Source organism: Littorina saxatilis, linkage group LG17 (assembly GCF_037325665.1).
Source record: "Littorina saxatilis isolate snail1 linkage group LG17, US_GU_Lsax_2.0, whole genome shotgun sequence".
In the NCBI taxonomy this organism is placed as follows: Eukaryota; Metazoa; Mollusca; class Gastropoda; order Littorinimorpha; family Littorinidae; genus Littorina; species Littorina saxatilis.
In genome coordinates this window covers 52,842,576-52,868,958 of record NC_090261.1, presented here as the reverse complement: position 1 = coordinate 52,868,958, position 26,383 = coordinate 52,842,576, and the positions used below count along the sequence as shown (strand labels likewise).

Genomic DNA, 26,383 nt, shown 5'->3' with positions numbered 1-26,383 from the left:
CTCTGGACCTGTCGCTTTTGACCAGTGGCTGCTGTGTAGGCCTATGTGTTCGAGTCTTGAATTGTTTTCGCGTCAAACCGCCAAGAACACACTCTCAGTCCTGACGCAGAATTTGATCTGCATGCCACAGCGGTCGATCCAGATTTTGTGCGCTTGGTCACCGATTGTGTTTTAGTTGTTCTCTTGTCTCTGCAACTCTTCAGTTGTTGTCTTCTCGTACACTTGCCTTTATGATGTGTTTTTCGGAGCGTTGATCTTTTCACACGTGCCATTTTTCTAAGCAAACTCAGTCGAAAACTAAACGCGGTGAGCAGACGACTTTTAAAACGCGAAAAGCCACGCGAGCCTATCTGACCAATCGTGGCCAGGTATTTACGTCATACCCCCGTATATGGAAAGTGTCTGTGGTTTGCTTGTTTGAAAAATAGGGGGGTTTCCCCAGGAGAATCCATATTTAACCGAAAATAACCGCCGAATGACACAGGGGAGAGAACTGCTGTTCAAACGGTATACGACGTTCCCGCGTTGGGCGAGCAGAAATGTCTGTTGTCAAGGGTTGAAAATCGGAATTTTTATCGGAAGAGTGAATGAAAAGACAGAAAAATTCGCCGGGTTGATGCAATGAAATATGTTTTTAGAGACTTTGATGAATTTGTATAGTGTAATCATATGCATGTCATGAAAGTAGACAGATTGAAAGGTGCAAAACTGCTGACAACTCAAAATGGCTGTTTAAGTCCCATCACTCTAAATTTCAGTGGCGCACTTCGCCTTAAATCTTCTTGCTTGTCAAAGTCTAACTACTTGTGGATACTGCTTTCCATTTTTAGACTCACGATGGGTACAAAGATCAACAGTGAAATTTGACGGGGTAAGATCCCCCGCAGCTTGGTCAAAAATGCGGGGGACCTTATCTGGTGTCTGCGGGGGACCTTGTCCACTGAGAATCGAGTACCACAAAATAACGCTAGATTAGAGCAGCTTATCCGCGATGCTGGTGCCCCAAACCGCACATACAAGTCTGCAAGGTATCGAAGATTGAACTGTGAGTATCAGAATAGTGATTCAAATGGTAGTTCTGGGTTAATTTGTAAGAAATTTAGACCTCTCTGCGTAATTTTCACGGACTTCGGCAGAAAATCGAACGCCACTGTTCACGAGTACACAACAAGACCTAAGTAAAATATTGTACTTATAGCCTAGGCAATTCTGCTTCGGAATATCTATAATAAATAATGTGATCTGCCATAAAATACCTTCACAGGGCAATTCTTTTGCGATATATCAACTCTGCTTCCGCGTGCGGGGGACATAATCGTGTGTAGCTCCTGCGGTGGACACAACTAGGTGTTCCACGATCCAGGGCGTGAGCATGGAGCATCTAACGATTCAAGATAAATAATGTTTTCTCGTTAGAGAGCATTTAAGGTAATGAGCGGCGCTAGAATGACCAAAATGAAACATGGAAAATACATGGAGTAACTTAGTTTTCTGGGTAGTTATTGAAGTGACTAATATAAAGAAATAAAACAATTGTGAAAACTGAAGGACATAGATTGCCGTCGCTATGGTAACTGGCATACACAGCGCCATATTGGATTTCTAGGAAACTGTTTTACAGCAACATCATACATCAGAAATGCTTAATATTTGGCACAACGATACACCAGACTTTTATCTACAATCATATAGAACGATGTTTTGACAAAAAACTACAGTTGAATTTAAATACATTTTTGAAATAAAGATTAATGAATATGCAGTTAGAAATTCATTAATCCTCATTACAAAAATTAATTTAAATTCAACTGTAGTCTTTAGTCAAAATATTGTTCGATATGATTGCAGATACAAGTCATGTGTATCCTTGTGCCAAATATTATGCATGTCTGATGTATGATGTTGCTGTAAAACCGTTTCCTAGAAATCCCATATGGCGGCTGTTTCCATAGCAACAGCAGTCTGTGTCCATTAGTATTTACATTTTCCCCCATTTATTTGTATAAGTCTCTTCAATAACTACCCAGAAACTAGGTTATTCCATGTATTCTCCAAGTTTAATTTTACTGCAGCTCATTGCCTTACTGGTACAGGACTGAACAGGTTAGCTGTTTAACGACTGTTCCTTTTGCTATCAAGATAAGATTGAGGTAGTTGTTACGATTACAGTACGCTTTCTGGTCACTGCCTACCTGTATGTAGAGATATCTGAGCTTGGGTGTCTCCACTTCGGGTGTCTGTGTGGTCCACAGCACAGAGCTGTCATCTGACTTCTGGGGAGTGTTTGTCTGTAATATACACTATAACATACACTCCACTGTTACAGCATCAGTTACTTCAAACATCACAGCCAGCCGTGCATGACAGCCAGTCGTGCATGACAGCCAATACAACTCTTCTTTCACCAAACCCCTAACTGTCTTTTCACATATAATACAATTTATATGCTTTTGAAAATTGCAAGCCCCAGGAACCAAGCAACAAACAACTCCAACCACTTTTAACATGCAAAAATGTGCACAGTCTAATTACAAAATCATCTGGGGACACTACTTTGTCAGTCAATGGTTCTGATTTTCAATCTTGGCAAAAGTTTAACTTACAAATCTCAAATTACAATGATGCAGTATGCCGGTGAAGACAAAAATCTCTGAACTGATATGTAAACAGCTATTTTCTGCCACTGACTGGTTTTATGGCTCGATATGTAATTTACCTACCTGTGAATCAGGCTCTGATCCATCATCCTTGGTGTCACCATTTTCATTCTCGAAGTCGATACTGTCTGAATTCTCATTCCATCGACTGCAAAACAGAACCAGTAGTTATTTTCAAACAACTTCAATTCAGTTGATTGAAGAAATATTCTTCTCACACCCTTCCAAAAATTGGCTAGTGTACAAACAAATCTCTTACTTAACAGATACTCCCAATAAGCAGCCAGGCAAATTTTCTCTCCATTACTTGCTTGTGACAACAGTGAAAATATAAGGTTTTTCATCTGTCATACAAACACATTATGAATATATTATGAACCTGTTAATGTATGGGCTGCCTTTGGCTTGTGTAGCATTTTAATTTCATAGGCTGCAAACTCTGCATCTCTATTCCACACACACACACACGAAACAAATTTGCACACACTCACACACACAAACTTGCAGGAAGACAAAAAATCAATATTCCACTTACAGAAAAGAAGCGAGATTAATCCCCCAGTGACCTTCATTATCATCATCTTCAGATGAATCATCATCGTCGTCGTCATCATCATCATCAGCATTGAGACCAGTAGCATCTAAGGATCGGCTCCACTCGACACTGTCCTCAGCTATCTGTGGAGCGTTCTGCTCAATTTCGTCAAAGGCGTCAAGGCTGTTTTTACGTTTGACAATATGGACAGGCGTGGATGGTTTGGTTTTGGCCATTTTAGGTGAGGGTTTGGAGGAGAAAGTGGAGCTAGACGATGTGTCCGACACTGCTGGGTCATCAGTGTATTCCATCCATGCGTGGAAATATCTAGAAATGTGTAAGCGTGAAAGTATTATTTTCATTATTTTCATGATGTATGATGAACCAATGGCGATAACCCGGTTTGGCCCGGTGTTGTTCATAGTCTCAGTACTCCCACTGAGTGAATTTCAAACAGTCGTTCTTCTGTCAGTATGGGACGTCACTTCCACAGAGATAATTCAGGACTTTGCCAAACCAGTTTCGTTTTCATCATCTCCACAAGGTGTTTTGTTTGTGACTGTGTGCCATACATTTGCAGCAATTTTGCCTTTTTCTTTTCAAATTTTGTCTCTGCCCACTCATATAACTCCTGTCTCAAGACAATTACTTAACCATCGTCTCTGTCGATATCATAAACTACAGGCAGCAGAATCTGACTGCATTAGCTCTGAAGATAAGTTTAAGCATGCAATACTTAACAGCATGCGACCATTCAGAAAAAGATTAACCCTGAAGAATACCCAAAAAACATCTGCACAGAATGATTAGTACATACACGCTCCCAGAAAGAAAAAAACCCTCATAAATCTTCTAATGAATCAGAACAAAATCTCATGAATCTTTTACTGAATTAGAAAAAAATCTCATAATAATTATCATGACCTTTCCATGAATTAGACCATATTAACAGCTATTGTGTTTTCAGCGTAGCAATAGGGCCCGATATTTAGACGAGACAAGTATAATGCCGACGAGTCGAAGACGAGTCGCATTATACTTGTTCGAGTCTAAATATCGGACCCTATTGCTACGATGAAAACACAATAGCGTTTATATAGCTATTTTGACATTAAATTCTGTGTTAAAATCATGTTTTTGTCAGCAACAAGTACCAGAATGGTCCATGTCGTTGATTGCAGACGACGGTTCCCTTTCCGCATGAAGCCACGGAAATAACCGAACATTGAAAAACCCACAGACATGTATTACAGAGAAAACTCGAGATAACCGGATGTTTAGCATTACGTCAATATGCTAGGAATCATATGACGTCATGACGTATCATGCTTGCCTACGTATATTGTATGTTCGAAAGTCTGACTTCTGTTGGGAATTCGCGTGGTGAATACTGCGGTAAATCTGTAGATGATAAGAGAACAAGGATTGTCTCAGCGACTAAATGTTTCAGACCGGCAACTTCATTTCAACATTGCACTATACAATGGACGTTCTATGTGACAGGAGAGTTTGCTGATTTTGTGTTAAACATTGGAGAGATCGTCTGCTAGAATCAGAGATAGGTCGCTTCAGATTGCAGCTTCTGGAAATTTGCAAGGTTTGTTGCCTGTTAAAGAACTGGATTTTACACGTAATGTATGTCATGTACAGTAAGCAACAACAACAAAACACACAAAGCAAATGGCATCGTCTGTCGACTAGTCACAGAAACAAACCTGGCGAGATATGCGTGTACTTTATACACGTGGAAGAAACCGGAACCATGCGTCTTTGTTATTGACAATATGCTTTTGGATATTGAGAAAAATGGCCGACTTCCGTAGCATTATGCTTTGATGATCGGAAGAGACTATCCAATCACAGCCCCCGAATTCCCCCACGTGTTCATCAGAATAGCTATATATATATATGCAAAGGATTGTATCCTCATGCTTTTAGAATTACTGGTGAGAACTTATCAATATACACACTTCCATTACAGTTATTACAGTTATTTCAGTAGCATCTGGGGAAAGAAGCTAACCTGACAATGTTTTCATGATGAAGTCTTGACAGCAGGTTGACCTCTCTTGTGATTTTCTTCTCTGAGAACTGCCTGCTGCTGGGGTTGAGCATGATCCGCTTGATGGCATAAAACTGTCCATCAAGTTTGTTCCGCACCTGCATTAGAAGCAACACATTTCTCTGTAAGTACAACAACCACAAATCCACTCACATACGTGCGTGCACACACAGAGGTACACACATAAGCACACACAAAAACACACACACAAATACACACACGCGAGTGCACACACACAGCTGCAGGCAGGCAGGCATACACACAGAAACTCTCTCTCCCTGAAGTTATCTTAGGTTATATATTAGGTTTAAGTACAAGTGGGAACTGTAAAGGCAAAGGGACCCTCTTTATTTCAAGAAAACCAAAGCACTGCCCCCTCCCCCCGAAAAAAAAAGTGCAAAATGAACTAGAGGTTGATCTCTACTGACCTTGAGCACATCCCCAAAGCCACCCTTGCCCAGTATAGACTCCACTTCAAACTCCTGGGTCAAGCGCGACTTGCCACTGGAATCTATCGACATCCTGTAGTCCATTAGGTTCTGGTCGTCGTCTAGATCATCCCCGTTTATACCATCACCTGCACATAAGGTTTCATGTATAAGCAAATGTATATGCACACACACACACATGTACACATAAACACTCACAGATTGCAGAAACAACTAGGTTACTGAACCTACACCACACTCCTCTTTGCTGACTTTCTTTATTTGGTGTTTAACGTCGTTTTCAACCGTTCAAGGTTATATCGCGACGGCTCTTTGCTGACAGAAACATAAGATTCATCTCAGCTCTAACAGCAACAAGCTTAATTCACAGGTCCGAGTAACAGTTCACAGAGCAGTTTACATTAATAATAATTGACAAAATAAACACACCATTATCACTTTAATCTTGAACACAGTTCACCAGTTTCACATTCATAGTACCTGAGAACACATCACAGCATTATCACTCAAACTGTGAACACTGTGAAACAGCCCAACTTTGTAAATTACATGCAAGTGAGAAGAATTCATATGCTTATATAGGGATGGGATGAGGTTTTGTAGGGTGGGGAAAGCTATGTGTCTGCTAGGGCAAATGTGGGGCAGCGACCCTTTGTGCGCGTGGGTTTGCATGCATGTATGCATTCAAAGGATATCAGTGGTTACATCATCATCACCACTATTGTTTCTCCTTTTGTACATCATGTTATGTGAACCCCTTTGATATTCTGTGGCAAACAACCGAAAGTGTTCCCCTCACTGTTTCAAAGGGGCCCAACTCTTCCACAACCAATAAAATCCTGATAGTTATTTCCAAACATTATTACCGGCACGGTTGGCCTAGTGGTAAGGCGTCCGCCCCGTGATCGGGAGGTCGTGGGTTCGAACCCCGCCCGGGTCATACCTAAGACATTAAAATTGGCAATCTAGTGGCTGCTCCGCCTGGCGTCTGGCATTATGGGGTTAGTGCTAGGACTGGTTGGTCCGGTGTCAGAATAATGTGACTGGGTGAGACATGAAGCCTGTGCTGCGACTTCCGTCTTGTGTGTGGCACACGTTATATGTCAAAGCAGCACCGCCCTGATATGGCCCTTTGTGGTCGGCTGGGCGTTAAGCAAACAAACAAACAAACAAATCGTATAAACCAACTCGTGTCCAACATAGGCACTTAGACCTGACGGACAGTAAGCCCCTTAAATTTGACTTTGACCAAACATTGTCTGTTCCACAAATACTGTACCTTGTCCATGTTTAGCGGGACAAGAGGAGGAGGACAGAGAAGGGGAGAGAGAGTCCTTGACAAAGGTGTGCTCCAGCAGCTGGCTGCTTGTCCATCTTGCCTGCTCATCTCTCATTAAACACCTGTAATCAACATGCTGTGTAGTGCTCATAAACTATCATCATCACTTCAACATTTTTGTTTTTTGTTTTGTTGAATGTTTATTCATATTTACATGTTCAGGAAATGTACATCGACATAGGGTGAAGACAACAACAAGCCTACGGCTTATGGTGGTGTCTTCAAACACATTTACAATAAGAACATGGCAGACAAGCCCTTACACAGTAAATAAAAACAATCCGTAAATTTTACTCAAAATATTTACCAAATTTAGGAGAGAAAAGAAAAGACGAAAAGAAGGTGAGAAAACACCAAAGAAAACAAAGTAAACACACATACACATCTAACCAGAAGAATGCGTAAAGGATAATAATCGGTGATTAAACAAATTAAGAACAAATATTTGGGGACAAGTATTCAGACCGGGGGAGGGGAGGCTTAAGGGGGGGGGGGGGGGAGGAAGAGGTGGAATAGAGAGATAGAGAGAGAGAGAGATAGAGAGAGAGAGAGAGAGAGAGAGACTAGAGAGAGAGACTAGAGAGAGAGAGAGAGAGAGAGAGAGAGAGAGAGAGAGAGAGAGAGAGAGAGAGAGAGAGAGAGAGAGAGAGAGAGAGAGAGAGAGAGAATCTGTGTTTGTCTAATTATTTCCAAACCGGCCAGTACGTCTGATGAATTCCTGAACAGTTTTAAATATATATTAATATTTTCAAAATGACTTTCGTTCTAATGGCGTCCAAATGTAAATTTTCAAGTTCTTCTGCTATGGCATTAGTGCAATTATCCCATAGTGTATCAGCATAATCAAACAAAGGCATTATGAAGGTCTTATAAATAATTTCCAGACTTTTCCGACTAAGCCTATATTTGAACGATCTCAATCACGCTACTAGAGGTCTGCATGTCGCAATAATGGATTGAACATGTGCTTCCCATTTACAGTCGTTTTGCAAGACAACACCCAGATGTTTATGAGTAAATGAATCGTGCAGAATTGTGTTATCAAAATTTAAGTCATGAAAAGCAGGATTTCTTTTCCTGGTGAAGTTCAATAACTCGGGCTTCACAGGGTTGAATTTGACTTTCCATTTAGCTGCCCAATCATGTATCTTAACCAAGTTAGAATTCAGAATTTCAGCACCAATATCATCACTTTGTAAACAAAGATACAGGCTTGTATCGTCAGCAAACAGTTTTATAATTGCTTCAATATCACAAACGATATCATTAATATAAATAACAAGGAGCAAAGGTCCAAGGACCGATCCTTGTGGGACACCAGCTTGGATTTTCAAATATGGGGACTGACTACCTTTTACCACAACAGCCTGTTTTCTATCTGTGAAATAATCAATAAACCAGTCTAACAACCCATATCTAATACCAATTCCTTCCAATTTGTGTATTCAACATTGAATCTCCTTTAAAATGTACAAGTATTTCTACCTTGCAGGACAGACCTAACCTACTCCAAGTATGTATATCAGCTGCATACTGCACATCAAAAAACATGAATTCACTGCTTTTTACCCCATATTCAAGTCTCAACAGCTATTCTCATTCAAACGTTACAACAGTCAAGACCAATAGCATCCAAGGAGAAGCGTCATAGCACTTAGTGCCCTTGGTCCTGACTGAAAGTTCCAACTTCTGATCATAAGCCTTGCTGCCCAAATACCAGCCTCATTGCTCTCAAAATGAATCACACTCATGACAAATGACACTGTTAATGGGTTTCCGCAATCTATAATTCAGCAAATGAAAGCAACCATGTATACTTCCGGGATGAGACTGGGGTAGACATCTTGCTGAGATGTGCACCCTCTCCTGGTGGGCTATTTTATGTGTTATAGATTGACGGTAAAAGCATTCTTATTGCGATCTGCATACAATCTAATCCTTGATACTTACTTGTCAAGAAAGTCTGCGAGAGGAAGGGGCAGGTCAGTGGGAATCTGTGGGACAGTGTCAGTGATGTAGTCACCCATGGCTAGTGCCAGCACTGTCACTCCCTGAGAAAACCATCATCATACATCTCATTAGTAGGATGTCAAATCAATAAATTCTTTCCAAATCTGATGTTCCAAAAATAAAAAAGATGTGTGTAAGGCATCAGTTTTGTTATTTTTATTCTGTTTTCTTTTCAATAGGACTGAATAGTCAACTGGATTCTACTTTGGACACCATAAAACATCCAGACCTCTTCTTCTTGCTTCACTTAACTAGCTTTCATAAGATGTGAATCCCCTGAAGACAGAATATGGCTGCATATATGTTAAGCTGATTGAAACTAGTTGTACATGTAATCGTCCCATTTGGATAATAGAGTCACCTTCTCTATAGTAAATGGCACTGCAAGTGCAAAGCAAGGGTACACTAACCTAAAAAAACAAACAACCCCAAAGATGTGAATGCAAGGAGAACAAAAGAATGTGTACGTTTTTCTCACCAGCTGGTAAATATCCCCTTTCCGAGCACTGCGGCTGGCTAGAGTGGGGGGCATTTTGTCTGTGGAGTCTTCAAACATCACACCTTTCCTGTCTGCGTTGCCACCCACAATGTCACGGTACATGTCTCTCAACCTGCACACACACTCTTCAAATCCTCACACTGCACATTACCTCTGATGGAGAAATATTCTGGCAACAGCATTCCCTCTGCTGAAAATGTTTTTTAAAACACAAGAGAAAACACAAAAGGACACTGCACATTACAGACCTGTTTACCCTCCCGGATTGTCCGGAATTATTACGGATTTGGGGTCTATATTACGGAATACTACCGAAAATTCCGGAAATTCCGGTCGAGAGAACCTTTTTTCGTGCGTGAAAATTCGAAGTCGAAATTGTGGTAGTCACCAGGACTGTGATTTCAAGGCTGACCGAAACAGCCTTTTCTGCGCATGTGCACAGCAAGGTATTTGTCGGATTCCGTAGATTTGAGATCGACATTGGTCCGAAGGGTAATAATATAGGGCCGATCTCTGTGGGGACGAAATGCCAACCAAAAAAGCGAAAGTTGTACAGAAATATCGGCAAAACTATTAAGTCAAGTGGCGGTGTCTGGTGAAGTTTAAGAAGAGCGAACCACATTCATGTTGGTGATCAACTTGAGATCAGTGCAACAACAAAGCTAGTCAGTTACGAGTCACGTCGCGGCACGTGTCCCGAGGTTAGACGCAGCATTAGTTTTAACAAAATGCAGTACACAAATGAACATGGAAACAAACAAAACCACGAAATTATGTTTGGCAAAACATGAGCCTGCTTCGCATCGAGTTTATTTGACTCTCTACTTCCACAGAATCTCTCAGACCTGCGAACCGATCTCTCACTACGGTCAGTCGCGCCAGAGACATAGATGTAGGGCCTGGGTCTATGGTCGCGCTCATCAGTTACTTGGCTGTTGCCGAAATTCAAGTCTTTCTGAGTCTAAATCTGATCTCCATTAATATTTCTCCAATACAGCAAAGATCACAGTTCTTTGAATCGAAAAACTTACAAAAAAATGTTTAAATGAAATAAACGAATCGGTCCTCCAAAATTAAAGGTAGCTTCTGGAGAGAGTTATTATGACTGGTTTTAATGCAGGATGTCTGATGTGACCGAATGTAAGGTGGTTTTGTTCACATGCATCTTCAAGTGACTGTAAATATTCCAAGGGCGGAGGGGTGGGGGTGGGGGGGATGTTACAGGGGTTCCGGACCCCCCTCCCCCTTGCTGTCAAAAAAGCAAAAAAACAAAACAAAAATTTAGTCTGTGGGAAAAAACTAAAGACATTTTCTGTCTGTGAAATTGTTGTTGTTGTCGGGAGCTAAATTGCCATTCTTTAATACTAACTTTAAAAGAAATAATGAGTGGCTGCTGACACCAATTTATCATGTTTAAAATCAAGGCTCGCTACAAATTGTTAATAAAATAGCTAAAATTCTTCAACCAGACCCCCCCAACCCCTGGACCCCAGGTTGTACCCCCCCCCCCCCCCCTCTAGCTCTCTTGCTCCGCCCCTGAATACTGTGGGGTGGTTTTTTTTAGATAGGCCTAAAGTAAACTTGTCTTAGTTAACTTGCATATTATATATCAGGTGTCGTGTGTTTGTGTGTGTGTGTCATCGAGCTTCTGTGTGTGTAGTACTGTACAATACTGTTAAACAAGGTTATCAATTTTGTACTTGTTTTGCATGGTAGCGCGCGAATAAACGTGTCGTTTAATCGTTTTCGAGCTGGTTTATGGTTGATAAAAAAGATTACTCAAAGATGCCTCAAATTACGGAAAAGTACCAGCTGCATTCCTGATTTTCATTTGGGGGGGTAAACAGGTCTGACATTACCTCTGATGGCGAAACATTCTGGCAATATCATTCCCTTTGCTGATATTTTGATACCAATATTTTGTCAATACATTGTACTTTCATGTTACTCAATAACGCACAATTCAGTCTCCCTCATTTGCATATACATCTGTCATGATAATTATACATGCTTTGTGCTGTGAGTACTACATGAAATGTTGGTGTTCTTATCCACAACATGTGAAACTGTACATGTTTAAGACATTGAAATGAACAACGCCGATGCAAAAATGCATGTAGTAAAGCAGAAATTAAATCAACTGTCACAAGCTACACATGGAGTACACACCTTTTATCGATGGAATATCCAGCAACACGTGTTTTGTCTTTGCTGTCAATAAAAACGCATGAGGCCTGAAAAGCAATCAATTAAAAAAAATGTTAGATGTGTATTACACTGATTTACCTCTTCCTTTCCTAATCTTTCTACAAATACACAGCAAAGCCTCCAAAACATACTTGAAAAATATTTTTTGATTTCCAGTAAGTAACACTTTACTGAAATCCTTTTAACCACAAATAAAAATGACGTAACAGTGACTTGTGGTATACTGCTCATGATTACATGACCGTCCATCTCTGTCCCAGTTATTCCAGTAAGCCGATTATTGCTTTACTTTTTTATTTTATTATCCCATTGCTAGGAAATTTAAGCTGCTTCATCCAAGTGAAAAGCTGGGCTACTGACTGTGCAAAAAAGGCATGATAACGTTATGCCCAGTCACAGTCCTACTAATATACATGGTCACATCTACTGCAATCTGATTACTTAAGCTTAAGTTTGCAAGCTAGGCTGATGAAAACTGTAAGCTTTAGTACATCAAAACGGCTCATCCATATTTCAAATCCACGAAGACCATACGTTGCTTGAGACATTCATTATCTTCTGGCACACGGACTACGAATCAGATTGTCAGAACCCCAGGGTCAGGCACACCCAAATGCACCAATGTCTCAAATAAAGTGACATAAAATGAGTCAAAACCTTACCCTCTATAGGTATATAGGACTGGGTGGCCGAGTGGTAACGCACTTGCGCTCGGAAGCGAGTTCGACCCTGGGTCAGGGCGTTAGCAATTTTCTCCCCCCTTCCTAACCTAGGTGGTGGGTTCAAGTTCTAGTCTTTCGGATGAGACGAAAAACCGAGGTCCCTTCGTGTACACTACATTGGGGTGTGCACGTTAAAGATCCCACGATTGACAAAAGGGTCTTTCCTGGCAAAATTGTATAGGCATAGATAAAAATGTCCACCAAAATACCCGTGTGACTTGGAATAATAGGCTGTGAAAAGTAGGATATGCGCCGAAATGGCTGCGATCTGCTGGCCGATGTGAATGCGTGATGTATTGTGTAAAAAAAAATTCCATCTCACACGGCATAAATAAATCCCTGCGCCTTGAATATGTGCGCGATATAAATTGCATAAAAAATATAAAAAATAAAAAAATAAAAATAAATCCCTGCGCTTAGAACTGTACCCACGGAATACGCGCGATATAAGCCTCATATTGATTGATTGATTGATATGGTGAAAAGAAAACAAAGTAAGAAAGCAAAGAAAGAGTAAAACTCACCCTGAAAAGCCTGTGCACTACGAACTGACTGTGCAGATACTGCAGAGCTTTCAGCACCCCCTCAGTGTAATGGCGAAGTGTGGCCGTGGGAACTGACACACGATTGCATAGATTCAAACCTAAATTCCTTCCTCCGCAGTTCTCGGACATCACCTGAAGATACACAAGAAACCTGTTGCTTTCAAGAATGCATTTAATAATAATAATAATAATAAGAAGAACATTTATATAGCGCTAAATCAAAAACTTTCGTTAACAAGAAGAGCAAACGCTCGATCGAGTCACTTTCGCAGTTCTGAATATTATATGAGGCATCAGATGGACAGGAAGAAATTGCTATTCACAACACAATGAGTCACGTTCACATAAAATTTGAGCCCGGTCACTTTTATAGTTTCCGAGAAAAGCCCAACGTTAAGTTGTGTGTTGCCGAACAGAAAAGGCTAGTTATCTCCCTTGTTTTTCTGATAACGTTCGTAAAAGGCTACAGATGTAAATACTTTGATGTAAAGAATAATCCTACAAAGTTTCAATAACATCCGATGAACTTTGTCAAAGATATAAAATGTCTAATTTTTCCTTTGACGCTGACCTGTGACCTTGAAAAAGGTCAAAGGTCAACGAAACCATCGTTAAAGTGTAGAGGTCATTGGAGGTCACGACTAAACAAAATATGAGCCCGATCGCTTTGATAGTTTCCGAGAAAAGTCCAACGTTAAGGTGGTGTCTACGGCCGGCCGTCCGGCCGGCCGGACAGACTAACACTGACCGATTACATAGAGTCACTTTTTCTCAAGTGACTCAAAAAGGCTTGCTCTAAGCGCTTGACATCTAAACTAAAACGTCATTCACACTCTTTACAATGATGTACAAGAACTTCATGTCACACTCTTTCATTCAGTATAGCACCATTCACACAGTTGTTATTCTGTACAAGACAATAAGTTAGTCTAACATTTAGAATGTTCATAAGATGAAAACAAGAGAAAACCAGACTGATTAAAACAACTGCTTAGTGCTAACAAAGCATGAATCTTAATGATAACGTAATACATGTTTAACTGTTAAGACCATAAAAAAAACCTATATGCTAAAATAACTTCGAACTTTTAAGAACTTCTTATAAGATACACAGCACATCTAGATAAACACCAGAATGATAAAACAAAAGGCAACTCGTTAAAACTATTAAATGCATCAATGTCTAAAACACGAAAGACTCAAATATAAGATACACAATTCTCTAAAATTGTTTATTAAAACTGAAACCGACCTGCTCAAAGTAAACCATACCCACCCCCTCCCTACCCACCCCCAACCCTCCTCCTACACTAAATACTAATTATTTCTACTCTTAACTTCCCAACTACACGTTATCCATAAACTATGCACAGGAACATGTGTGTCAGCATTATGTGGCACCGACATGACTTGTGCATATCTAGCCTACAGCTAAGGGTTAAAGTTAAAGGACTACTGCAGTGAAAAATTATATTTATAATAATTTAAAACAAAAGACAAAAATAACAAGCTGAATAGAGATGGAACCGTTACAGAACAGGATGGCAAAATGTTGCGACTTTAGGAGTTGTGTTTCAGGAAGAGGTGAGTTTTGAGTGCTCGCTTGAATGACTGTAGTGACTGAGAGTGGCGAATGTGAGAGGGGAGAGAGTTCCATTGAGTAGATGCGCAAAATGCAAAAGTGCGTTGTCCATATGCTTTTGATTTTGTGTGTGGGATGACTAGGGTGCGGCTATCAGAAGAGGAGCGGAGTTGTCTAGCAGGAGTGTATACAGTGAGAAGTTCAGAGAAATAAGCAGGAGACGAGGCAGAGAAGAAGTGAAAGCAGAGAGTGGACAGTTTGTATTCAATGCGGGCTTGGATGGGTAACCAGTGGAGTGTGCGGCGAAGTGGTGTGACATGATCTTTTTTTCGTGCTTTGAGGATCAGGCGTGCTGCAGAATTTTGAACTTTCTGTAGTTTGTGCAGGAGGTAGAGTGGACAGCCAGAGAGAAGAGAGTTACAGTAGTCAAGTTTAGAAAGAACAAGAGAGCAGACTAGAGTGTTTGTAGTTTGAACGGACAGAGTATGGCGGATGATTGCGATCTTGCGGAGTTCAAAGTATGCGGACCTACAGATGTTGGAGATGTGCTTGTTGAGTGTCATGTCTGAGGAGATGGTGAAGCCGAGGTTTCTAGCTGAAGAAGAGAAAGAGATGTCGGTATTGCCTACTTGGACAGACGAAGGTTGAGAATTTGGGAACTTAGTGGACTTTTTCATGCACAGAAGTGCCTCTGTCTTATCATCATTTAGTTTTAACTTATTTTCTACCATCCATGACTTAACATCTAAGATACAGGTCTGAATGGTCTGGATGGCGGCATGTGTCTCAGCGGGGGAACTAGGCTTATACAACTGGGTATCATCAGCAAAAGACTGGTTTGAAACGGAATGATTTTGAATGAGGGCAGACAAGGGTTTGGTATACATAATGAAGAGGACGGGGCCAAGTACAGAGCCTTGAGGGACACCGAAAACAAGGGGGGCTGGGGCTGATCTCTGGCCATCGACAAGCACAGCCTGAGTTCTGTCCGTAAGGTAGGACTCAAACCATGCCAGCGCTGGACCAGAGATGCCATACAAGGTCTGGAGCCTGCTCAGCAGTGTGACATGATCTATTGTATCAACACTAACAGACAAGTCTTTTTAATAGGACTAGTTTACTTTTTATCTAACTAACCTAACCCACCTTCCGGTATAAAAGTAAAAAAAAAAAAAGGAGCCATCTTTCTCCTTGAAAGTAAAAAGAAAAACACAACCCATTGTTTCAGAAGATGATCCATTTCAACACCAAACAAATCTGAAAAGGCTTTTCAGACACACAACCATCCCATCACTTGTAAGAAGCCGTTCCTTAGCAATTGTGACACTAGGATACTGCTAAACAAATACTTCTGAAATGTGTTTTCACATGACACTGAACATACCCAGTATGAACACTTAACTCACATGGACAGTGATTTTGCCAGGCTCGCGTTGGTGCCTGAAGGCCATGTACCTGATGATGTTGGGATGCTCCAGTGGAAACAGCTGGCGGGCTTCTCTCTCTATGTTAACAACCTGCAACAAAGTCCAAATCAACAGGTATGCTATCTCTTCTTTTTGACAGGTATTACAAAATTAATAATACAATGAGAAGTACAATGTTGGAGCTGATAACTGTAATGTCAGTTGGAAAGATTTCTTCTGGCATGAAATATTCTATATTTTCTACATTTTTTTGCAATCTACGTCACTGATGGTATTAAATAAATCAATATTACTCCACACACAAATTTCACAGAGAATATTAAAATTTACTTGCTGAGGCTCTCTAAGAAATAAGAGGATCTGAGAGTGTTGGAACACAGATATTGTTTAATTTACAACACGAGAATCATATTTATTTCTTCCAAATAAATCTCACTAATAGTATTTAAAAACTAGCAGACCCACCTTTTCCAGATATTTTTTGCCCTCGGAGTCCTCATCCAGGTCTGCTGCCCTGACGTGTGCTTTCTTGGCCACAATCCTCCACTGGTACACCCACTCTGTGATGGTCACCTGTCTCCCCTGTTTCTCCTCCAGTCCATAGTACACTGTACTGCCTCCACTGCTTTGACCTATACATCATACATACAGTTCTTGTTTTTCTTTTCACTCTGAGCATCACAGATTTCAAGGTAAGGTCATGTGAGGTAAGGTACGGTAAAGTGTGGTACGGTAAGGTAAGGTAAAGTAAGGTAGGGTAAGGTAAGGTGTGGTGAGGTAAGGTAAGCTAAGGTAAGGTGTGGTGAGGTAAGGAAGGTAAGGTGTGGTAAGGTAAGGTGTGGTGAGGTAAGGTAAGGTGTGGTGAGGTAAGGTAAGGTAAGGTAAGGTAAGGTGTGGTGAGGTAAGGTAAGGTAAGGTGAGGTAAGGTCATATAGCCTTCGGAGGTTTCCCTCATGGAAATTCAGACTGCTTTCTCCCTGGGTAAAGAGAGCTGCCATAGTGAAGTCATACCCATGTGAGGTAAGGTGTGGTAAGGTACGGTAAAGTGTGGTACGGTAAGGCATAGACCATTTATCCTGGACTGGACCGCCAACTAGCTCTCTCTCCGCTCTTTCTCTCTATTACGAGGTAGCGGCCTCTCGCATTTAGGAACTTACGCTTACATGGCCTTTCAGAAATCAGGGGGATGTCATATCCGGTGTCGATTGTAAACATGGACGAAGTTGCCGAGGTAAGTTCTGAAAATGCTAAAATAAACTCAGCTAAAGTGCATATGGAACATGTTTTTCGATGAGTTTTGTTACGTTTAGTTTGGAGTTTTGGAAAATCCAGTTCATTGTCACCTCCCATTGTCACAAATAACTGGAGCGTGCTTTCTTTTCACTGTCTTCGAATCGCTGGCCTTTCAAACCGGACGCTAAGCGCCCCTGAAAGTCGAGCGTCGTAACCTCGAAGGGTCACGTGACGAGTTGGCGGTCCAGGCTATTTGGTCTATGGGTAAGGTAAGGTAAGGTAAGGTAAGGTAAGGTAAGGTGTGGTGAGGTAAGGTAAAGTAAGATAAGGTAAGGTGTGGTGAGGTAAGGTGTGGTGAGGTATAAGGTAAAGTAAGATAAGGTAAGGTGTGGTGAGGTAAGGTGTGGTGAGGTAAGATAAGGTAAGGTAAGGTAAGGTAAGGTAAGGTGTGGTGAGGTAAGGTCATATGGCCTTCGGAGGTTTCCCTCATGGAAATTCAGACTGCTTTCTCCCTGGGTAAAGAGAGCTGCCATAGTGAAGTAATACCCAATGCGTGTACATATCTTTAAAGAAATCACTTCAGTTCACAAGAAAACCACAGATACCAACATTTTATTTGATCAAAGTAAAAGTGTATCAAAATGAACATTGTTACAAGTACAACCGCAGTGTCACAGGTCGTCTCACGCCAATTCATATGTTTCACTGCTAACAGGGTCACACTTACATTCTTCTGGCTTGCCAAGAGTGACCCGCCAATCTTCATTGCCCTTTTTGAAGACGAGGACACAGATGCCAGGGTCTTTGCCCTTCCCCGTGTCTTGGTCGTCAGATTCTGAATCTTGGCGTGGTGTACTGGTACGTCTGCAACCGTCAACAAAATCACAGTGCTGTTCAATACTGGACACAATCCTGAATACAAACCATCATACATTATGACATGAAAGCTGCGGCAGATATACTCAACTGAAGCAATTGTCTACTTATCACCAACTGTTTTTTTTTTGTACATGCGAAAAGGGTCAGAAAACCCCCCACATCGTACTCACCTGTGCCTGCGTGTGGTGGGGGTAGAAGGACCATAAGGAGTGGAAGACGCAACAGGGGTCGGGGAGGAGCCAAGGACCACGGAACCTGAGCTGGGAGATCCGCGAGACTCCCCGTCTTCCTCATACTGTATAACACAGGTGTTTCAATGGACACTTATAAATCATACACAACTGCCACTCAAGAAATTGGGTTTCTAAAGTGAAACCTTATAATACCAAAACAGTTAAACCATATCTCTACCCGAATCCAAATACAACTGTTGCTTTAAATTTGTCCCTACCCTGCAATACCACGAACTATTCATAAAGACAATTACTTATATAGTTACTGCATATGTGCATATGCAAGCACCCACTGTTTTAGCAACAGGTTCTTACCTTTCTTTTTTTTATATACTGAAATCAGAAATTGGCCAATGTACTTCTCATTTTTACTTCTACATCATGTGTGTGGGCGTGTTTAGGACTTAGAGGACTGTATTGTTTGGTTTGTGTGGGGGCGTGGATACAAATGATTGAGAGAAAAAGGACTGAAGAGTGAGCGATTGCTGCTTTGCCAAGCTGTTTTCCTTTCTTTTTTTTAACACATTGGGGTGAATACAATCTTGTGCTCTTGACAAGGGACAGGAGTAGGAAGGGGAGTAACTATAGGAAAATTCCCCCAGGAGATTTAATCTCAATCTATCTACCTGTCTTGTGCTGGACCTTCTGGTCCTGGACTCCTGTCTTCCTTCCCTCAGCTCTTGTTGTCGCCGTCGCTTCATCTCGTCAATCTGACGCAGCTTAAAAACAAGCACAGGACACTCTCAGTTATTTGTTCATTGTAAACCACATACATTTGAGCAACTGTCTTTCTTTAAAAGTATAAGTTAAAGATAGTCCCATAACCGTTCAGTCACAGCGGAATTAGATGCACTCTTGGCGATGAAAATCAAAATGACAGAAATCTGACGTAACAAATCAAGATCCAAAAGCCGATTGAACACATTTCATTACTAACCGGTATCTTGAATTGTGCTAAGCCTTTGGTTCCAAAAAGTGTAGGGATTCATGTATTAGGACCCCCTTTTCAAAGACCTATGCTTTTCAGATTGTCTGTTCATAGCCTGTGTTCATTTTTATTAGAAATAGAATTCACCACTCTCTCCTTTTAAGACCCAGCTTTCTCAGATTTGTGGAAGTGTTGCTGTTAAAATGGGAGTTCCCCAGTAGCATAATCATCATTAATTTACACTCACCTCTACCTCCCTGGCATGCTGCTCCCTCTCCTGTTGTTCTCGCCGTCTCTGGGCGCGTTCGTTCTCCTCCCTCCTCTGTTTGTCCAACATCTGCTCGTAGAAAGACTTGGACGGCGGTTTGTTATAGCTGTGCAGAAACTCCCTCACCTTCTCCACAAGCTCCATGACCATCACCTGAAACAGACTCAACGCTAGTAGTTCCAGTACAGAACACCTGCCAATTAAGCTCCTTCTTCTTCTTCGTTCATGGGCTTAGACTCCCACATTCACTCATGTTTTTAGCACGAGTGGATTTTTACATGTATGACCGTTTTTACCGCGCCATTCGGGCAGCATACGCTGATTTCGGGGGAGGCATGCTGGGTATTTTCATGTTTCTATAACCCACCGAACTCGGACATGGATTACAGGATCTTTTCCGTGCGCACTTGGTCTTGTGCTTGCGTGTACACACGAATGGGGTTAAGTCACTAGCAGGTCTGCACATAAGTTGACCTGGGAGATCGGAAAAATCTCCACTCTTAACCCACCAGGCGTCAGCGACCAGGATTCGAACTCACGACCTCCCGATTAGGAGGCTGACGTCTTACCACCACGCCACTGCGCCCGTCCTGCCAATTAAGCAATTAGGTTCTTTGTTAGAACCACATAATTGACCTTTGCTAGCTACATCAAATCAAGCATCAGCAAAAATGGTACGCTATAAATGTGGAAATACTGTATATATATCACTAACACAAAGCAAGCACAAGACAGACAACGCTCAGTGTTGGCTGTTGGTAAGAAAAACGCACACTGGGTGGTCCACCAGTGTGGTCCAAGATCATCTTTGAGCACCCCCAAAATGAAGGCCATATATATGCTGAACATAAAACACCTCAAACAAGAGTATCAACAGCATATATGAAGATTTGAATACAATCCTGTGCAGACATTTCAATCCATAACGTGTTTATTTCATGTATTTCAAGTCTACACCTGTTATCTCCCCTGACTCAGTGATGTTTCTGTCTCTGTCAGTTGTGTCTCACACACCGTCTGTGATTCACATGTCGTGTGTTGATCAGTTAATCAATTAAGCAATGCACATCATAGTGGGTTTGCAGTAAGCTTCTGTCCAACTATGTTAGCAGTGTCAACCTTTTTTTGGTCAGCCAATCTTCCTCTCTGTCAAGTTAGAGCTTGATATATGTACGGACGGTGTAAAGAGGGTCTTATTTGAACTCACTGGTTTTATCTCTCAGTCAATGTTTTTGCATCATTGCAGTAACTTGTTGCCTAACGGATGAGATGTCAATTTGAGGACTTCAGTATACACTGTGTCTTTGTTTATCAAAAACATTGTGTGCAGCCTCAAGAACAATCTACTCAGGCTTTTGATGTGAATACTAGGACAAGTTACTGCCAACCCTGTCTTAGCTTCTCACTGCGACCTGTGTTCCCCTTTGTAACCAGACAATTATATTCTACAATAAAGGCCTAATATATTTTATAAAACAATATACTGTAAAACATAAATTATACACACCTCTCCCACCAACTGTTTGGACATTTTTGTCAGCTCCTCCTTCAGCACAGGCAGTTTCTTCTCTGGCACATTCTTAGGGTTCAGCAGCTCTATCGTAGGTATGCTGAAAAAGTCATGACATCTTTACGTCTCAGTCAATGACAATGAGCGAAAAAAGTCATGACTTTCAAGAATAGACTGTAGTTTAGGTGGGCTACTTTACACAATGCTCATTCAATCAGCAATGTTCTGCTCATCCCATTAACCCCTCATACACCCCCAGGTCTTAACGCTGATGCATGTGTGTTATAGAACTGTATAGAGCGTCTATCCCATTTTTTTTTCTCTCTCTCTCTCGCTTTCTACTCTTTGCATCTGTCTGACGCTCAAACTCAAAGGCACAAAAAAAAGTGCAAATCAATCATTGCAAGCAAGTAACCCCGTATTTGCTCTTAATGAAATTCCCACAAGCTACTTCATTCAAGTTCAATTAAGAAGAAAAAAGTTGACAAACTTCATCCCTTGAAGTTGCAAACCTTACAATTTTACATCAAAGATTAGCAAAAATGATATAACTGGCATCAGGACAGATGATGCTTATAGTTATAATATATCTTTCTCTTAGATTTTAATAAAAGGACCAAACAATACTGCCAGCAATATTTCTAGCTCTAATGCGCAGTCACCATTGTTCTGCTTTCTTAGATTTGACTTAAAAAATGTAAATCACAAATGATGATCACTGAATATGATTGACACACTCACTCGTCAGGGTATCTTGCGGAGCAGGTGACAATCATTTCCACTTGAGAAAAGACCTCAGTATGAGGTCCCTGCGACTCCTGGGGGTACAGCTTCAGCTTCATCTTCACTGGCTGCCATGCCTGCACACAGCAAGAAACGCACAACAATATGAACACTATTAAGGGAAAATCATATTTCGAGTAAAAAGTTGTCTGCCAGCAATTATAGGACTTTAACAGAACAATTGAATTTTGCAGTTTATAGACAAAAGTATCCAATGTTCATGCCCACCGTTTTAATCCGGATGTATCACTAAGCAGGCCTGAAAGTGGCGAGTATTTTACTCGCCATGGCGAGTAGAAACATGTAACTGGCGAGTAGAAATGTTCATCTACTCGCCAAATGCGAGTAAAGTTGCTGAAACAAATTGTTGGTTTGGCTAGTAAAGTTTGCTCTCTAGGTAGTTAATTTTCAGAATCACTAGCCAAAGGCGAGCACACCATTTGATGGACTTTCAGGGCTGCTGAGCACTTTACTTTGTCTTATGGCATTGTACAGGCGAGTTATTGTTTTGAATCTTAGCTGTTCAGCAAAAGTAAGCAGTTGTGTTTTCTGTGGTTAATTCTTCACAATCACATAGCTGCCCCGCGCATCCCTTTACTGGGATGCATTTTCTTCCTCCAAAGATATAGAGTACAGCTGTCAGTGTCAATATGCAGGATGAATGAAAATGGTAATGCACACAATCCCTTCATTTAGATGACAAGAGTACCCTTCTCTCTGCCAAGTGACCTCACCAGTGTTAATGAGGATACGCTCAACAGCAACATATGTATTGGGTCCAATGAGGCCAAAGCAGAGCCATGTTAGTCAGTTACACTATATAACTGTTCATTGTCTAGGTTCTTTTCCAAGGCTCAATGGACACTATCTTCTAATATCTGCCATAACAACTGATGCATACACCTTTAAGTTTAATCTAGTAAAATATATGTCAGACATACAAATTGTCATTGTCAATCAGAAGACTTGCGTTGACTGTTCATGAATCAATAAAAACTTAATGCAGGACAACTATACGTTTAAGGATGTACGTGTACCAAATCTTTCTGTCTCTATTTTTGTCTAGAGCTGCAACGTGCAGAGACAAAAATAGAGACAGAAAGATTAAATAAACAATTAACTAAAAAGACGGTTTTGCAGTTTTGCACCATACTGGATGCGAGATGATACCATCTACCAACGGCTACCAAGCAGGAACTGCAATACTAATCCAATCAATGCACTGTATGTTTTGTCATGAAACTCACATTCCAAGCCGCCTTGATCCTCAAATCTTCCACATCATAGGGATAGATTGACTGCAAAACTTGCAGCTCGTCTTCTTGACGCTCTCGGTTAGCACTCTCTGACGCCATTTCTTTTTTTAACACTGGAAAAGCTGATCATTTGAGAAAGCTTTACCACAACTAACAACTTTCATTCAAATGTCAGCTTCTTTTATGCCTACATGTTGAATTCTTTCAGTTTTTGCGTACGAGGGAGGCAGCCTCCACGCACGCAAACTTTTGGATCTGTCAACAACGTTGCTATTTCCTGTTTCCCGCAATCCCCGCGCCGAAGTCAGGAACGAATTTTGATTGGCCAAAAACCAATGTTTTGATGATGCAAGGCTAAGAAATCGCACTTCCAGCAACAAATCGCGTACAGAACTTCAACACAAACAAGAGAGACAGACCGATCGAAAGGCAGGCAGGCAGGCAGGCAGACAGACAGACAGACAGACACTGAGACCGCGGCGAACACACGCACACTGGCAAACACACAGACACACACCGTGGCACACTCTGGCACACACACACACTGACTGCACACCGTCCGCGGCAGGGCCTCGGAAGTCCGGTGTCACGATTTCATCTTTTGCCTGTGTACATATTTCCCCCTCGATATATACTCAAGACTGAAATGTTGTTTCCTGGTAAAATTAAGAAGTGAAATTATTTATGGACGAAAAGCATATCAGTTTCTTGCATGTGAAGAAAATTGGTGGTGAAATGTAATAGATTTCACCCCCAAAATCGATTTATTCGAAAACGTGTACCGAGTGGTTACGTCCCTTGAGTAAGAAGGGAAACATTTTAGGATGAATCAAATTTCTAAGTTAAATAAAAACATTTGGTTGGACAAATTTGGCCCCATGAATGTAAGGTACACAAGGTCGCTCATCAGTACTATCGAAGGGTGTTTTTTTGTTCAGTGTAGAGTTTATGCTAGATCAACGAGGCCGAGAATCGAAATATCACCACGGCAAAAGATGAAAACGTCACACCGGCCAAACGGACATCCTCAGGGGGATGGGGGGGGGGGGGGGGGGGGCCGGGAGGCACAACGACTATCTTTGATCCCCCCTCCGGCCCCATACTGAATTCCCTGGAACTGACTTCCCTTGAAGATCAGCAGTTAGACATATTCATTGCTGTGGCTGTGGGGCATAATACTCTCTTCTTTTGCAAGAGTTTTGATTTTGAACGGACTAAAAAAGTCGGAAAGGCAAAAAAAAACCTTAGTGAGAATCTGAACGACTCAAAGACGGTGTGCCCTTCAGTGGGTGTCGGACCATGTAACACATAACTCAACATCTTAGAACATGATAATGAAATAAATCTGTATGATAAACGGCCCGGACTGAAACAGCTAAATACTAACAATACTGATGGAACATAAACATACTGAAAAGAAACGAAACCCTACACGCTTGAACTATGTATACATATAATCTATAATGATGAGATAAGAATACTGAGGATCCCTGGTACAACGTTATGTTGATCTGATACAAAAAGAGGGAAACGCCGACAACATCGGATTCGGGTGCCTGTGAACATCGGATTTTAATGCCTGTGGGGTTTTCTCCAAGCCAGCCACATCGAGAGAAAAAAAACAAGTCGCGTAAGGCGAAAATACAATATTTAGTCAAGTAGCTGCCATTTTTCAGCAAGACCGTATACTCGTAGCATCGTCAGTCCACCGCTCATGGCAAAGGCAGTGAAATTGACAAGAAGAGCGGGGTAGTAGTTGCGCTAAGAAGGATAGCACGCTTTTCTGTACCTCTCTTTGTTTTAACTTTCTGAGCGTGTTTTTAATCCAAACATATCATATCTATATGTTTTTTGAATCAGGAACCGACAAGGAATAAGATGAAAGTGTTTTTAAATTGATTTGGACAATTTAATTTTGATAATAATTTTTATATATTTAATTTTCAGAGCTTGTTTTTAATCCGAATATAACATATTTATATGTTTTTGGAATCAGCAAATGATGGAGAATAAGATAAACGTAAATTTGGATCGTTTTATAAATTTTTATTTTTTTTTACAATTTTCCGATTTTTAATGACCAAAGTCATTAATTAATTTTTAAGCCACCAAGCTGAAATGCAATACCGAACCCCGGGCTTCGTCGAAGATTACTTGACCAAAATTTGAACCAATTTGGTTGAAAAATGAGGGCGTGACAGTGCCGCCTCAACTTTCACGAAAAGCCGGATATGACGTCATCAAAGACATTTATCAAAAAAATGAAAAAAACGTTCGAGGATTTCATACCCAGGAACTCTCATGTCAAATTTCATAAAGATCGGTCCAGTAGTTTAGTCTGAATCGCTCTACACACACACACACACACACGCACGCACGCACGCACATACACCACGACCCTCGTTTCGATTCCCCCTCGATGTTAAAATATTTAGTCAAAACTTGACTAAATATAACAAGTATCTTCGCCTGAGCAGCCCCGTAAGTATGTCGCTGTGGTAATTGGCCTTGTTTTGTCAATATTTCTGCCAAGGGCGTTTGCTGTTTGTAGTTCTAAGGGGGATTTGTTTTCTTTTTTCAGGCGGATGGGAGAAAATGGGAGATGGCGTTGGGGGGAGGGAAGGGGGTTGTTTGGTGGAAGAACCATAAGACTCTAGTCGCCAGAGAGTCAGTGTAACAGGGTATACGGTACGTACGTACTGATTTGATTAATTATAATGTAGGTCTATATGGGATATATTTACATAAACCTTTACATGTGCAGTGAGTATATAGGCTAACATCACAGGAGCGTGTGTGAAAGTGCCTTGTCGGGGCCCGGTCGATCAACTCCTTGGAGTATCGAACCCTAAAACCTTCTACTGTAACACATAGTAATAATGCTTTATTATTACTACAGTAGAATATCATAGGGTACGATACTTCGCCAGGCCAAACACTTTGATACAAGCGCCAGCTACCCGTATCCCATAAGCGTCGGAAGATTTGAAATTATAGCAGTGCAGAGGCAAAGGCACTCTCCTTTCTTTGAAAACAGTTCTGCTCACTCAGTATACATGGGACCCCTCTAGTAATAGGAATGATTCCTAAAACCAAGAACCGCAATCCTGTTAAGCCATCACGAGTTACGGTTCCTAACTCACAGACAAACACCAGGCTTCCTGTCATCACTGGCTGAAAACCGTGTGTTGTCTGCGCCACCGCGTGTTCGTTTTTTCGTTTATTCAAGCATTTACAGCATGGTAAAACGCTGTAGTT

At 41.2% G+C, this 26,383-nt stretch overlaps 1 protein-coding gene across 2 annotated transcripts in view; it reads right to left on the bottom strand.

Annotated features, from left to right (window-relative positions):
• The window catches only part of LOC138953915 (eIF-2-alpha kinase GCN2-like), a 64,242-nt gene extending 40,838 nt beyond the window's left edge, over nt 1-23,404 (bottom strand). Inside the window, exons 1-19 of one of the 2 annotated variants that reach the window (XM_070325900.1) lie at nt 23,117-23,404; nt 21,828-21,946; nt 21,084-21,186; nt 19,556-19,729; nt 19,007-19,099; nt 18,318-18,442; nt 17,996-18,132; nt 16,501-16,667; nt 16,015-16,125; nt 13,006-13,158; nt 11,721-11,785; nt 9,531-9,663; nt 8,993-9,093; nt 6,983-7,104; nt 5,683-5,831; nt 5,216-5,352; nt 3,193-3,519; nt 2,721-2,805; nt 2,193-2,288 (exon numbers count right to left, since the gene is read on the bottom strand). In XM_070325900.1, coding sequence (XP_070182001.1) covers nt 2,193-2,288; nt 2,721-2,805; nt 3,193-3,519; nt 5,216-5,352; nt 5,683-5,831; nt 6,983-7,104; nt 8,993-9,093; nt 9,531-9,663; nt 11,721-11,785; nt 13,006-13,158; nt 16,015-16,125; nt 16,501-16,667; nt 17,996-18,132; nt 18,318-18,442; nt 19,007-19,099; nt 19,556-19,729; nt 21,084-21,186; nt 21,828-21,946; nt 23,117-23,224 — 2,505 coding nt within the window. In that variant the 5' untranslated portion in view covers nt 23,225-23,404. The remainder of the gene's footprint in view (nt 1-2,192; nt 2,289-2,720; nt 2,806-3,192; nt 3,520-5,215; nt 5,353-5,682; nt 5,832-6,982; nt 7,105-8,992; nt 9,094-9,530; nt 9,664-11,720; nt 11,786-13,005; nt 13,159-16,014; nt 16,126-16,500; nt 16,668-17,995; nt 18,133-18,317; nt 18,443-19,006; nt 19,100-19,555; nt 19,730-21,083; nt 21,187-21,827; nt 21,947-23,116) is intronic. The other variant, XM_070325901.1, reaches the window with a different exon arrangement.
• Nucleotides 23,405-26,383: the final 2,979 nt, after the last annotated feature.